The 14,263-nt window shown below is 45.8% G+C and overlaps 2 protein-coding genes across 2 annotated transcripts in view; one reads left to right on the top strand and one right to left on the bottom strand.

The window, feature by feature from the left end:
- Window positions 1–14,263, top strand: part of ITGAE (integrin subunit alpha E) — a 78,128-nt gene that overhangs the window by 61,926 nt on the left and 1,939 nt on the right. The window contains exons 20-31 of the mRNA XM_042780492.1: window positions 35–55; window positions 655–678; window positions 3,029–3,202; window positions 4,022–4,130; window positions 4,856–4,931; window positions 5,755–5,829; window positions 6,428–6,491; window positions 6,572–6,679; window positions 9,504–9,821; window positions 9,989–10,045; window positions 10,872–10,967; window positions 12,103–12,198. Coding sequence (XP_042636426.1) covers window positions 35–55; window positions 655–678; window positions 3,029–3,202; window positions 4,022–4,130; window positions 4,856–4,931; window positions 5,755–5,829; window positions 6,428–6,491; window positions 6,572–6,679; window positions 9,504–9,821; window positions 9,989–10,045; window positions 10,872–10,967; window positions 12,103–12,198 — 1,218 coding nt within the window. The remainder of the gene's footprint in view (window positions 1–34; window positions 56–654; window positions 679–3,028; window positions 3,203–4,021; window positions 4,131–4,855; window positions 4,932–5,754; window positions 5,830–6,427; window positions 6,492–6,571; window positions 6,680–9,503; window positions 9,822–9,988; window positions 10,046–10,871; window positions 10,968–12,102; window positions 12,199–14,263) is intronic.
- Window positions 7,425–9,785, bottom strand: HASPIN (histone H3 associated protein kinase). The gene has a single exon (XM_007937483.1). It carries the CDS (start codon window positions 9,783–9,785, stop codon window positions 7,425–7,427), a length of 2,361 nt encoding a protein of 786 aa, XP_007935674.1.

Here is a 14,263-nt window from a genome sequence, read left to right as displayed (position 1 = left end):
CTGCCTATTCCGACATCTTACCAGAAGTCCTGAGCTCAGCTTTCTTGACAAGGCTGTTTTCATAACTCAATGTCCCTCACTCCCATAACCACCTCAGTTAGAGGTAATTTCTTCCCTGGCTCACCTCTTGGCCAAATTCGTTCATTCATTCATCAAATATTTATCAAGCATCTACTCTGTGCCAGGCACTGTCTTAGGTGCTGGGGCTACATCAGTGAACAACAGAGATAAAAATCTCTGCTCTTCAGATGCTTTTAGGAAGAGAAGATAATAAATGAGTAAACTATATAATATGTTGATGAGAAGATAGGGAAGGTGGGAGGGAGTGCTGGGTGAGGATAGAGTTGCAGTTTCACAGAGGGCAGTGAGGAAGGGGCTCACTGAGAGATGACATTTTGGCAAACCCAGGAGGAGGTGGGGGAATGAGCTATGTGGATGTCTGAAAGCACCTGCATATACCCCGAGGTGGGAGCATGCCTGGCAGGAGGAAGAGCAGGGACATCAGTGTAGTTGCGGTAGAGGGAGGGAGACAGAGAACAGTTGGAAAATAGGTCAGAGAGGTAGCGTGGGGAGGTGGTGCTTTTACTGTGAGCTGAGAAACCAAGAGGAAGGCCATTTTAACAGGATCATTCTTGCTATTGTTTGAGAATAAAGTGCAAGAATAAAGGTGGATGTATTGTAATAAGTGAGAGATGATGGAGGCTTAGACCAGGGTTGTAGCAATGGGGGTGGGTTTTGAAGTTAGAGCCCACAGGATTTGCTGACAGACTGGATGTGGGGCATGAGAAAAAGAGAGGGATCAAAGATGTCTTCAGCCTGAGCATCTAGAGCTATGCTGGCGAGTACAGTAGTCACCAGCCACACTTGGCTATTTACATTAATTAAGATTAAAGAAAATGAAACATTTTGTTCCTCTATTGACACTTTTCAAGTGCTTGGTACCCACATATGGCTTGTGTGATTGGACAGTGCAGATACAGAACATTTCTATCACTGCAGAAAGTTCTATTGGACCACACTGAATTCCAGAATGATGGAGTTACAAATAAATTAACTGGGGAAGCCTTTGGAAGAATGGTTTTGGGACGCAGAGTGGGGAGGGAGAGACCATGAGTTTGGTTTTAGATATGCCTTTCCTGGCCACTGGTTTTGTGTGTGTGCCATATGGTACTGATGATCGTCAGTTGGGCAAAGTGACATCTATGAAGAACGCTGATCCCCAAGTCCTGGTAAGTTCTCTCATAGACATGTGCAGAAATTGCATTTCAGATGTGGCTGGCTTAAGGCTGCCCTTTCCAATCACTGAGGATCTAATTCAAAACATTAGAGGGGTTTGGAATCAAGCCTAACACACAGATGCAGCTGTTTCCAACAAGGAATTAATTACAACCAAGAACTGAGCTCACAGCCAAATGTCTGTGGACTATAAATGCAGCACATGCAGCTTGCCTCACGCCACCACCTAGTGTACATAGCAAGCACATCTCTTCTGTATTTGAAAGTATTGTTGAGTCAAATCATCAGCGTCCAACTGAATCGTTTTTTTACCTTTCTGTGGACCTGGATCCCTGAAAGAATTTAATGAAAGCAACAGGCCCCTCTAAGATCACATGTGACACATAAATATTCGCATTCAGGGCCCTCTGAAACTGTCCTGGACTACAGGTTAAGAATCCTTGTTAAACAATCTGATGACTCTCAGTTCTCCTGAGCTCTATTCAGCTAACATCTAAACATCTCTACCTTGTTATCCAGAAGTCTCTGGATAGCACTTGACTATTAAACAAAAGGCTGGCACTTCGAATCCCCCCCGAAGCACCTGAGAAGACAGGCCTGGCACCACCTTGAAAACCCCTGGAGCTGTTCCACTGTGCACACATGGGGTCACCGTGAGTTGGAATAGACCCAACAGCAACTAACAGTGGCCACCTTGTTATTCTCGTGTTCCAAGCTGAACTCATCTTCTCTTCCACCACTCTGGCCTTCCGCCTATGTTCACTTCCTCAGTCGATAGCACCATTTAGTCCCCAAGCTGGAAACTCAGGACTCATCCTTGACTCCTCTCTCATTTCATTTTTTGCTTTGCTCATGAGCCTGACTTTAACCATCTCTGGTTTCTACCCCTTCCCCACACCCCCATTACTAGTGTCTTATTTCAGGCTCATGTCATTTGTCAGATCAGTTACTCTAACTGTCTCTCTCTCCAATCAATCCATCCTCTTCTCAGCTGCCAGAATGATTAAAAAAAAAAACAAACTTTTTTTCACCCCCAGAGCACATATTCCTTCTCTGGGCATTTCAGATGGTTAGAAAGTTTTCTTTCTGTTGTGAATGTGTTTTCTTGTATCTCAACTACTGATACGGGTTCTGCATTCTGGGGCCACAGTACCTCAATAGTCTGAAAGCTCTCATGTATCCCTAAGTCTTCTCTTTCCAGGCTAAACAGATCCAGTCTTTAAATTGGAAGAACCTTAATGATCTTGCAGATGGGAAAGCTGAGGCCAAGAAAGGGGAGGCTCTGAGGGCAGGCACAGTGTCTCTCTCGTGCACCACTGATCCCCCATGCTGAACACGGTATCTGGCACTCAGTAAATATCTGCAGAAGGGAAGAATTTGTGTAATGAAGTCCCTTGCCTAGGGTCCCGATAAATTGGTGGTTAGAAACAGGGTCTCTGAACCTCATTCTCCCAACTCCTTCTGAGGCTGTTAGACCTCGGGAAGAGTAGTTAGCTTCTGTAGACTCCAGTTTCTTCTCTATATAAAATGGAGTCAGAGTAACTGTACTATTCCATAGGGTTATGAAAATTAATAATTAAGCACGCGAGGCATTTAGCACAGTCCCTGGCACATGGTGAACAATCAATAAATAATAAATATAGCTGTTGTTATCATCATCTCACGTCAACTGAGGGAGTATGGTATCTGGGTGTTTGCTTATGTTAAGGAAAAGTTGATCTAGGCTCAATGTATCTTCTAGGCAACTTATCTAAGAAGTCAATTAACAATGGGCTATTATATCTGGATTAAGCAAACTGGTAACCTTTTTATCTGTTCGTATACCCTGTGCAGGCAAAAATTGGTGGTGGGTCTCACAAAGGAGGTGACTATGAACATGAGTGTAACTAACGCTGGGGAAGATTCCTACATGACAATCCTGACTTTGACATACCCCAAAAACTTAGAGTTTAAAAGGATACAAAAGGTAACTATGAGAGCAGCTTCATATCTGTCCCTCACTGCATACCTGCTTTTTTTCCAGCAACCTCCTGCCTGGTCCTCTTGCTTCCGGCTTCACCCTGGTCCACCTAATAAATGTTTATAACTAGATGAATCCCCTGCAATCCATCCATACATCATGGACCCAGTGATGCCATTCTCTGTCCAGCTGAAAAAATAATAGGAAACAATATTTCTACCAAAGGCCCTCTGAAGCTGAAAAGTATCATAAAACTGAAAATTTTGTTTTCTGAAATCATAAGTAGGGGCTCTGGTGTTGGTGGTGTTAAAGCATTGAGCTGCTAAACGAAGAGTCGGCAGTTCAAACGCAGCAGATGCTCTGCAGGAGAAAGATTAGGTAGTCTGCTTACATAAAGATTTACAGCCTTGGGACCCAATGGGGCAGTTCAAACTCCTCCACAGGCACCTTGGAAGACAGGCCTAGCAATATATTTCTGAAAGGCCACAGCCTTGGAAACCCTGTGAAGTAGTTCTGCTCTGCACATAGCATCACCATAGTCAGAAGAGCTGATGACTAACAATAGCTGGAATCAGTATCTTTGCTGGTATTCTCTGTACCTCTCACAAACGGACTCTTCAGGCCTTGTATTTAGAAGCCTCACTGGTCTGCTCCTCTTATCCAGCTTGGGAGGAAGGCAGGGGCCAAGTCTGATTTCTGTATTTTGTGGTCTGGATGAGGTACCTGGTGTGTGGAGAAATCAGTGAATGTTTGTTGAATTGGTGTGAGGGAACTTTTTTTTTTCTTTTCCCTTTTTAAGAACAACGTTATCTTCTGTGTTCACAGCCTCCCTCTCCAAGTATTCAGTGTGATGACCCTGAGCCAGCTGCTTCTATCCTGGTCATGAACATGAGCTGCAAGATTGGTCACCCTGTATATAAGAGGTCATCTGTGAGTCTGTTTTCATTGGCTGGTTCTCACTGCCCTGGAGTTGGTGTCTTCTGCAACCCAGTCTGAATCTCTCAATTATGGTCCCCATTGCATCTCTTTACTTCCCAGTCAATCCATGGCAGTATTTAGAACTGCTAAGGTTGATCTGAAAGTAGGGAGTAGAAGAGGCAGGAGGCAGTTTTCCAAGATAAGATACCAAAAACCAAAACCAAACCCACTGCCATCGAGTTGATTCCTACCCGCTTTGGGTTTCTGAAGCGGTAAATCTTTACAGAAATAGATTGCCTCATCTTCCTTCTGTGGTGTGGCTGGTGGGTTTGAACTGCCAACCTTCTGGTTAGCAGTCAAATGCCTTGGGCACTGCACCACCAGAGTTTCTTACCCAGCCATAGACATACCTCATTTATCAGGTTCACCCTAGTAAACAAAGTGGAGAGTAAAAGAGAAGGAGCATCAGAGCAAAAGTTAGTCCTGATCTATTGATTACTTTTGTGCTGCTGGGCAGTCATGGGTCTCTCTGGAGTGGTTTTTCTATTGTGAAATGGGAATGATGCTATCTGTCCTGCTTATTCTACATTGACATTGTGAAGCTCAAATGAAATAATGAATGTTGAAGTGTGCTACAAAAATGTCGAGAGGTATGAATTGTTTCTTGGGCTTGTTTAGTTATTAGGAAACAATTTGAGTGGTATAGAGAGAAATCTATTTTTTCCCCTTTAAAATAGGTAGACATTCTCGTAGTTTGGCAGCTAGAGGAGAAAGCCTTTCCCAGCAGGACAGCGGACATCACTGTGATGATCACCAGGTGAGTCATACCTTTGTCATACCAGGCTCAGGCTGTGATCCTGGAAGAAGTCTCCCTCCCACATGTATGCTGTGAGAGCAAGGGCTACCTTATGGCCTATGGATGGAGCGTCTGTGAGCCCACAGAAGACACTGTGTCCTCGCAATGGCTCTTCTAGAAGCTTTCCCCATAGTTAGCAAGACATGTAAATGTTCTCTTCACACACAGGTGACACTGTGGGATAGCCTGATGGAATAAGCCTTCAGGTGGGAGTTAATAGTTCCAATCCTGGCTCATTTAAGTAGCTCCTCATTACCAAAGCCTGCACGGCTGGGGTGATGTGGGGTATGGTGTTATAAAGTAGTTCTCACAGGGAGATTCTGCCCTCACAGAGGTAATGTTCACATTGTAGGGGTTGTTGCTCACATCTAGTAGGTAGAGGCCAGGGTTGTTACTAAATATCCTACAGGACAACCTTCAACAACAGAGGATTGTTGTTGTGTATCTGTCCCCAGATGACAGTAGTGGCAAAGTTGAGAAACCCTGGTTTAATCAGTATTTCTTCCAATGTGGTCTTTAGCCCACCTGCATTAGAATAATAGAGGAACTTGTTAAAACGCAGATTTCTCAGCCCACCCCAGACTAACAGAACCAGTCAAGGGAGAAGCCTAAGAATCTGTACTTCAACAATCTGCTCTCCTGGAAATTCTTCTGGACTCCAGTTGCTTATTTCTGATAACCTTTCTTGTCTGACCCCTGATGGCTCTGGGAAGCCAAGATACAGAAGCAGCTGTTAATATATACAAACCAGGGATAGTGGGAACTGACACTCTTTATTTCCTAGTTCCAATGTAAGGTCTCCAGACAGAAAGAACCACACCCTTGAATTCAAGCACGCCTTCATTGCAGTTCTTCCCAAGTAAGTACTTCCCTAGGCCCAACACCAGTGACTACCCATACTGGGGGACAGCTTTAGGCAGTCTTTTTTGTGCTTGGAACTAGTGGTCAGGACAGATGTGGGCCTTGTTCTTTGAGAGGAGGCTGCTTAGAACCAGGTTCCAACACTGATGTCTAGACACTAATAGTTGGGCCCTAGAAACTCCTTAATGAGCCCTGGTGGTGCAATGGTTAAGGGCTGGGCTGTTAACCAAAAGGTCATGGTTCAGACTTGATGATTGGCTCCCATAAAGATTTACAGCCTTTGAAACTCAATGGGGTCAATTTTACTCTGTCCTATAGGCTCCCTGAGTCAGAACCGACTTTATATACATAAGAAACCGCATAATGGTATCAAAGGAGGTACAGTGCTAACTGGTCTTGCTGCAAAAGGGTACCATTATGATACTAAGGAGAGAAGAGCAGGGCTGTGGGGTTGAGAAATAAAGAGGAAGTAAGGCCACTCTGTAGAGTGATAGAGACAAAGCCAGCCTGACTGTACAGAATTCACATATTCCACCACATCCCAGCTGTCCTAGTGTACTCAATTGGTGGCATTATACATGTACTCTCAATTGCAGACCATCGGTGATATATGTCAACACAAGCCAGAGGCGTTCTGACCACAAAGAATTCCTCTTCAATGTAAGTACCTAGTGCTTATCACTGCAAAGCTACAAGTGGCAACCCCAGCTTTGACTTCCTGCTCTGATTTTATTTTGCAGATACATGGAGAAAATTTCTTTGGAGCTGAATTCCAGTTGCAAATTTGTGTTCCAATAAAAATTCATGGTCTTCAGGTTATAAGAGTGAAGGAGCCGACAAGGACTCAGGTACTTAAAAGTGGTTTTTTATCATATCACTTTCTAGAGTTACTGTGGATTCCTAAAAGTATAAAAACTAGATTAACATGGGAAAATAGGAGTAAATTACCAAAGTTATATTTAGAAGGAATATCAGCCATTCAGATTTTAAAAAAACATTTCAATTTTTCTTCCCTTGAAAAAAATAAGGAAAAAAATTCAAACTCTTTTTGTAGCCACAGAGACATTTATTTGCCCTTTGGAAATTGGTAAAATTCTGCTTCTCTATGTGATTGGTAAGCACTTAATAAACATGTAGGATTTATCTCAAGTCTCCTATAAACTGTCTACCATCTTCCTTTCCTCTCCCTCCAGTCTGTCTCTCTGCTTTGCTACCAGCTCTCTGCTTTTGGATGTGACTCTTCACGTGTAGTCTAGTTCCCAAAGCCAAAGCAATAGGCTGTTTTGAATATGACAGTGAAGACCTTTGGCTTTCCGAATTTCTTTTTTGGCTCAGACAACAAAGTGTGAACGCTCAAAAATGAAAATAAGGAAAGGCATTTACAGAGTGGACTCTACTGACAGAAAGCTTGTAAGTTGTAAATACTTCTCACATGTAGTTTGATTCAGTACCACCACTTGGAAACAAAATTCTTGTTTGAAAACATGGAATAATGGTAATTCCACCTTTCTATGGGGATGGAGATCAAAACAGCACCACCAGGGGCTCCAAGACCAGTGCCTTCTCAGTGTGAAGCAATAAGGCACATAAGACTTACTTAAATAGACTGTGTTGACAGAGCAGCTCAGTGGCAGAGCTGAAGTTCAGCATTGTCTCATGAAAATGCTGGATCTCTCGCTTCACTTGCTTCATGGCAGAGGTATTATTTTTATGCTTGAAGGTCACTTGTTTCAGAATCTTATCTGTGAGGTAATGTAGCCAGAGCACATTATTATAAGGGTGGTATTCACCCCAACAGTTGTTGTTCTCCTTCCTCATTAGCCTGTAGATCTCAAACTGGTAGTCACCTTCACCTGTAAATAGGTCCTCATCCATAGAAATATCACAGAAAACCACTATTCCATCCCGCTCCAAGCGTGACAGGGTATAGTCAATGATGTTGACATGCAGCCCACGGGTGGGGATAGTGCCTGTCTTCCCATTGAGGGTGTAGTGGAGCTCTTTGAGGTTGGTTTTCTTTAAGAGCACGTTCCCCCAATGTAAGTCTCGGTGCTCAAAGTGCAGTGATGCCTCTGCCACAGCGAGGGATGCAGTGATCTGGTGTAGAATGCTCTTTGCAGTAGCCATGGAGGCCAACTTTGTTCTCATTCGCTCTAAGTCAGTCCCTCCAAACTCAAATTCCAGCACAATGAAGAGCTGGTGTTCATTAAAAAAGTCAGGCCGGTCATTTGCAGACCCTTTGGTTGAGTTATAGAGATCCCAGGCTCTGAGGAGCAAGGGAGGGTAAGATCCTTGGACACAGTGCACAGAGTTCAACCCAATAAAGCCTTCTGTGTGGTTGAATGCCTCATCAGACAAGAGACTCAACTCTTTGGAGATGATGATCTCTGGCAGGATTTCCTCAAAGGTTTTCTGTTGGGCTCCATTGACTAAATCTTGTCCTTCAATAGCAATGATTTTTAGGGCTACAGGTATATGATTAGCAGTTGTTTGAAACACTTCACCAAACACTCCTTCCCCAATCTTCTGACAGTGTTCCAGTTTTTCTGAGGAAAGACAGTAGCTGAAGGGCATAGGACCTTCCTGATTGCATTCCCCATAAACCTTTTCAGCATCAGATGCCTTTTTGTCTACTATATGAAGAGTCTTTAAGGGGCTTAGCATATACATGGATGAGAAGTGCCAAGGGGATGGAGCACTGTTTGTTTTGTTCATGATTGGAGGATTTGAATATTCTGATATGAGGGATTCTGAGAGAGAACTAGCAATGGTGGAGCTGCTGCACACCTCTGACACAGCAGTCACAATCTTCTTCTTGTGTAAAGAGAGGGAGGCCCTGGTTTTGGTCCAAGAGCAGGCATCCTGTAAATGAGTCAGGTTCTGGGTGAGGAATGAGTTTGTTTTCATCTTTTGGCTCTTTTTAAATGGGTGGTAATGGTGAAGGGAGGTTTCCACTACCTCCTGATGTTTCCTCTTCCGGCTTGGCCCTGTTCTTTCAGGTCTTTTGATCTCCCCAGCTATAATACAGCCCTTGCAACCTCTGGCCTCCTCAAATTCTACCTGGACAGCCTCTTGAGACCCATTCTCTTTACAAGAGTGCGGGTCTGTGGCTGTCTTTTTACCGGTGCTTGACAAACCGGGCCCCTTCAGTCTGCTTCTTATCCGTTCTTTTTTACAGCAGGCCTCCCTTGTATTCTTCCCATCTGCCCCAAACTCCGAATTCTTAGGGTTTCCTGAGTCCGTAACACTAAAGAGAGCTGACCTGAGGGTGGCACGGGCTTGGTGGGCAGCCCGAGTGAACCTACGTCCTTCCGCTGCTGCGTTCCAGGAGCAGGGGAGAGATGCCGGGTCCAGGGAGGCTGCCGGGCAGTGTAAGTCTCTTGGAACTTCAGAGGCTGTATCCAGAGTGGCGGAGGGGCCGACACAGATGGCACTGTCTGTTGGCGCTGGGGTCCCGGGTCCGGGGCTACTAGGAGAGGCCAGAGAGCTGAAGAGGGAGGCACTGGTGCCCAGCTCGTCGTAGCCCTTGGGCTGGCTGCACACGCTGAGATCCGGACTGAGGCGGCCCGGGTTGCTGTCAGGGAAAGGCGGGGGTCCGAGCGGGCCGCACGGGGTGCTGCACTTTTGTGGCGGCCGAGCTCTCAGCCTCAGGCGTCTTGGGGTCACGAACAGGTTAGCCTGGTCGTTGGAGATTCGGCCACCAGGCCGCCTCCGAGGTTGACGTACCGGGCTGCCGCGGAAGTCGGGGTCGTCAGGGTCGTCCGAAACGACACACTGCGAGGGGCCGCTGTTGCTGGCGTCACTGCTACTGCTGCTGCTGCAGAAACGCTTCCGGTCTTGCGGCGGGAACCACTGAGCGACTGCCCGTCCCGGCCGCCGCCGCGGCCCCCAGCCACCGGCAGCCCCATACGTTCTGAAGAGCCGGCTCCCGGGTCGCGGGAGCGAAGCCGCCATAGCCCTCACCCGCCAAGCGGTTCAAATGCAAACACCGCGAGATTTCCTCGTGACGTTTCAGCGCGTGCGGTCGCCCGGCTCGCCCGCCGGGTCTTAGCGACCGCCTGTGCGTCTGCATATCGTGTCGCGCCTGGAAAGCGCTGGCAGGGAAATGGTAATACGCGATTTTCATTTTTCGTTGCGGGGACTGGTTCTCGTTTCAGAATGGCACTGTGTGCCCCAGAAGTCGTAAGCGCGTTTGTGGAAGCGACCGTGTTCAGGTGAGCATGGATGTCTCGGCATGGCAGCGGGATGGTGAGAGGCCCTGAAGTGGGTGACACAAGCGTACCCCGTAAACCATGTCCCTCGAGTGGATTCCGACTCACAGTGACCCTATAGAACACAGTATGAATGCTCTGTAGGGTTTCTGAGGTGGTCATCTTTATCACAGTTTTCTCCTGCGATGCAGCTCGTGGGTTCGAAACGCACACTTTTGGACTAGCAGCCGAGCGCTTAACCACTGCGCCACCAGGGCTCCTGGTGGATACCATTTTTCCCGAGATTTTCATTTAGCAATGCAGAGCAGCCCCAAAGCCATCTTAGCCCAGTTCGTAGGACACATTTGCGGGGGAAGGAGCTCTGGTGGTGCAGTGGTAAAAGCATTCGGTTGTTAACTAAAATAAAGTCGGCGGTTCGAACCCTTCAGCGGCTCTGAGGGTTTGCTTCCATGAAGATGTGCGGCCTCGGAAACGCTGTGGGGCAGTTCCGCTGTGCCCTAAGGGGTCGCTGTGAGTGAGAACTGACTTGATGGCAGTAGGTTTGGTTTTGGTTTGGGCGTTTTTGCCAGGACCAAACTGAACACTCCTCGGAAGGAAGATGGGGCAATCTACTTCCGCAGTGATACCGCCTCTGAAACCCAAGGAGGGGTCGCTATGAGTCCGTCAGACTCGAGGGCACATAGCAACAAGCTGAAGGCTGAAGCTGTTCACACCCTGTATTCTGGGACCTTTAAGTGCTTTCTGTGCTAAGTTAAACTTCTCACCCTTTGCGTTACAAAAACAGAATGCTAATCAGACTCTCTCCCCCCCACCACCACCCCCCTCCTAGTACGTGGAAGAATGGCTTTCAGTGAGTTGTGCCATCACTTCAGATAAAGAAAATGTAACCGTGGCTGCAGAGCTCTACTTGAGTCACTTTGAGCAGGTACTTAAGACTGTAAAAGGATCCAGATTTGATTATCCAGCTGCCCCCGGGGCATGGCTCCTCAAAGGCTAAGAGCCTCTGGGATACAACATGTCAAAAACCAGTCTCTTGATTCATCTTCTCCAACCTATTCCTTAACCTTTAAGCTTCACCCAGTTACTCAGGCCAAAATTCTAGGAATTAACTGTGCCACCTACTTTTCCTACAGTCTCATATTTATTCCAGCAGCAAACCCTGTCAGTCTGCCTCCAAAATATATCCTAAATCTATCCACTCTCCATTTCCAGTGCTACTGTTACAGTTCCAGCTACCTTCTCTTGCCGGGGCTGCTACAATGACCTGCTTGCTTTCCTTGCCTCTGCTTTTGCTATGCCCTCTACAAATCTTTCTCCATATAATAGCTATGACCTTCCTAAAAGCAAAAATTAGATTGTGCCACTCCTCTGCTTAAAAAAAAAAAAAAAAAAAAAGTGGCATTTGAGTACATTCAGACAAAAATCCATACTTTTTCATGCCCTACAAGGCACTACGTGATCTGGTCTCTGTTTTCTTCTTCATCTTCAGCTCCTAGCACTCTTTTCCTTCCTGCTTCCTTTACTCCAGCCAGTCTGTCCTTTCTGTTCCTCCAACTTGCCAAGACTATAATGGCCCCAGGACCTTTGCACTTGCTGTTCCTTCTGCCTTGAGCTGCTCTTCCCTCACATCTTCATGTGGGTGGTTTGTGGTTTCTTCTAACCATGTTTAGCTCAAATGTCATCTTAGAGATGCCTTCCCTAATCACTCATTCTGAAATGGGAATTACTGATGTAGTTTAACATCTTATAGTGATCCAAGGCAGCTTGATGAGACGTGAACTGAAACGAGAGCAATGAGAATAGAAAAAAAGGGTCAGGTGCAAGAGAAACTCACCCCCCAATTGTCAAGAACTGATTGGGGGAGGGGAGCAGGATGAGGAGGTGAAGGATGAGGGAAAAGAAACTGAGAAGTAACCATAATTTGGCTTGGGTAACTTTGTGGATGCTATGACACTAACTGAGCTAAGGAATACCAAAGAAGGACCGATGGTGAGAGTACTATACAAAAACAATAATTCCAGGTCTAAAACAGGTTTTATTTTTTCCCCTCCATCTTACAGTTACTAAGAGATGTATCCGAACTGCAGATCCTTGGTGAAATTTCTTTCAACAAATCTCTGTATGAGGGGCTTAATACAGAGAATCACAGAACTAAGGTAATCCCTGACTGTTTCCGATGTAATGTCCTGGGAAGACTGTGCTGAGCCTCTGAGCCCTGCACAGGCACTCCACTGCTGCCCTCTCCCCATTTTCCAGTCTTACCACTTCTGATCACCTTTGTGACCTTGAGCAAGTCCTAATCTTTTGCCTCAGCTTTCTCACCTGTAAAATGAGGTAATTGAATAAGGGGGCTGAGCTGAGAGGATCCAAGCTGAAATAACGAACCAGTTGCTGTTGGTTCAACTTCAACTCGTGATGTGTGTCAGTTTAGAACTGTGCTCCAGAGTTTCCAGTGGCTGATTTTCTAGAAGCAGATTGTCAGGTCTTTCTTCCAAGGCACTGTGGGTGGATTTGAACTAGTAACTTTTCAGCTAGCAGCCAGATGTGTTGACCTTTTCAGCTAGCAGTCTGATGCGTTGACCTTTTCAGCTAGCAGCCTGATATGTTGACCTTTGTACCACCCAGGGATTTCTATAGCGTAGATCCCCCAGAATTATTTTTCTTGTTTTAAATGCCATCTCCTAAGCAAAGTATTAAGTAGTACTTGACAGTAAATTTACAATGAATCTATAACTATAAATTGCTGTGTACTCACATGCATTCCCACTACAAGTAAGGGAAACCTCTTGAGGGCATATATTGCTGATCTGGTGAAGGAGGCAGACCCAGGGTCAGTGGCCTGGCTCTTTTGATCCTTATGCTCTGCCATCTCAGTGTGTTGGTGATGGCCCCCTCACAGCCCACACAAAGTCGCCACATCTCCAAATGCTGTATTGTCACTTGGCAGAATACAAAGTAGGATGCGAGAAGGTAGGATATTTTCTTCATGTGGCTGTCCCTTTGCAGGGAGGAAAATATTTCCTAGAAACTCTCAGTAGACATCTGGTATGTGTTGGATGTTAGAACTGGGTCTCGTGGCAGTCACTGGCTTTGTTATGACCAGTCATAATTCCTGAACAAAATCTGAAAGGAGGGAATTGCTATTGGGTAGGCCCCTATTGGTGTTTGCTACAAGCAATAGTCTATGTCCTTCTTCTCCTTAACTTCTACCAGAGCAGCCTTGGGGCACATTAAGGAATTTAGGGGTTTAGTAGAGGAAAAGGAGAAGCTTTGAAAGTTAGGAGCATTTCTTCTACTCAAATCTGACCTGATCCACCACTGTCATTTTGGAACAGATTCCCTTCATTACTTCAGGTTCAAGTCCTTTTTCTATCCAGCTCTATCCCTATTCTTCCTCTCTTGTGTGTTGCTTTGCTGACTCCCCAATCTCAAGGTCTAGAACTTAATTCTACTAAATTCAACTTCATATGAGTTGGAGGCAGTGGTGGTTCAGTGGAAGAACTCTTGCCTTCCATGTCAGAGACCCAGGTTTGATTTCTGGCCAGTGTACCTCAAGTGTTACTACCAGCCTTCTGTCATTGTAGGCGTATTTGTTGCTATGATGTTGAACAAGTTTCAGCAGAGCTGCCACACTAGGATAGACTAGGAAGAAAGACCTGGTGACCTGCTTCTGAAAAATCAGCCAGTGAGAACCCTGTGGATCACAGTGGTCTGATCTTAGGGTGCATGGGGTCACCATAATTTGGGTGCTGACTTAGTAGCCACTAACACCAAAAACACAACACATACCAGTTAAGTAGAGCCTTGCAGTCCAACCCTAGGAAGCTAATCATCGGTTAAAACTTAACTGGAAGAGGCGTTAAAGGTAAATTTGTCCAGCCCACCACCCCATACAGGAATTCTCTTCAAAGCACTACTGACCTTGGGCTAATACATGTGCATGAAGGGAACTTTGTGTTTTAGAGGAGCAAAGAGGTCTCAGTGGCCTGCTATCCCTACTTAAATCTAGAGAACATGCTCCAGCCATGGTCTGTATGCTGGACACTTGGTTGGGACCTTGGGGGGGCTGTTACCTGAGTCTCACTTGGGGAGCACATCCCCTGAGCTTTCCAACTGAGCCAGTTAGTGAGAAAAGAGCTGAGACTCCTGAAATTGAGAGAGACTTTAGAAAACCAAGCTAAGGATGGCTTCCATTGGAAGAGCTTAGAAAGTGATGCACAT

This window comes from Orycteropus afer, unplaced genomic scaffold, assembly GCF_000298275.1.
Source record: "Orycteropus afer afer isolate SDZICR_OR568_19922 unplaced genomic scaffold, OryAfe1.0 scaffold00042, whole genome shotgun sequence".
Lineage (NCBI taxonomy): Eukaryota > Metazoa > Chordata > Mammalia > Tubulidentata > Orycteropodidae > Orycteropus > Orycteropus afer.
The sequence above is the reverse complement of the archived record's forward strand: the minus strand, read 5'-3'. Positions and strand labels throughout refer to the sequence as shown.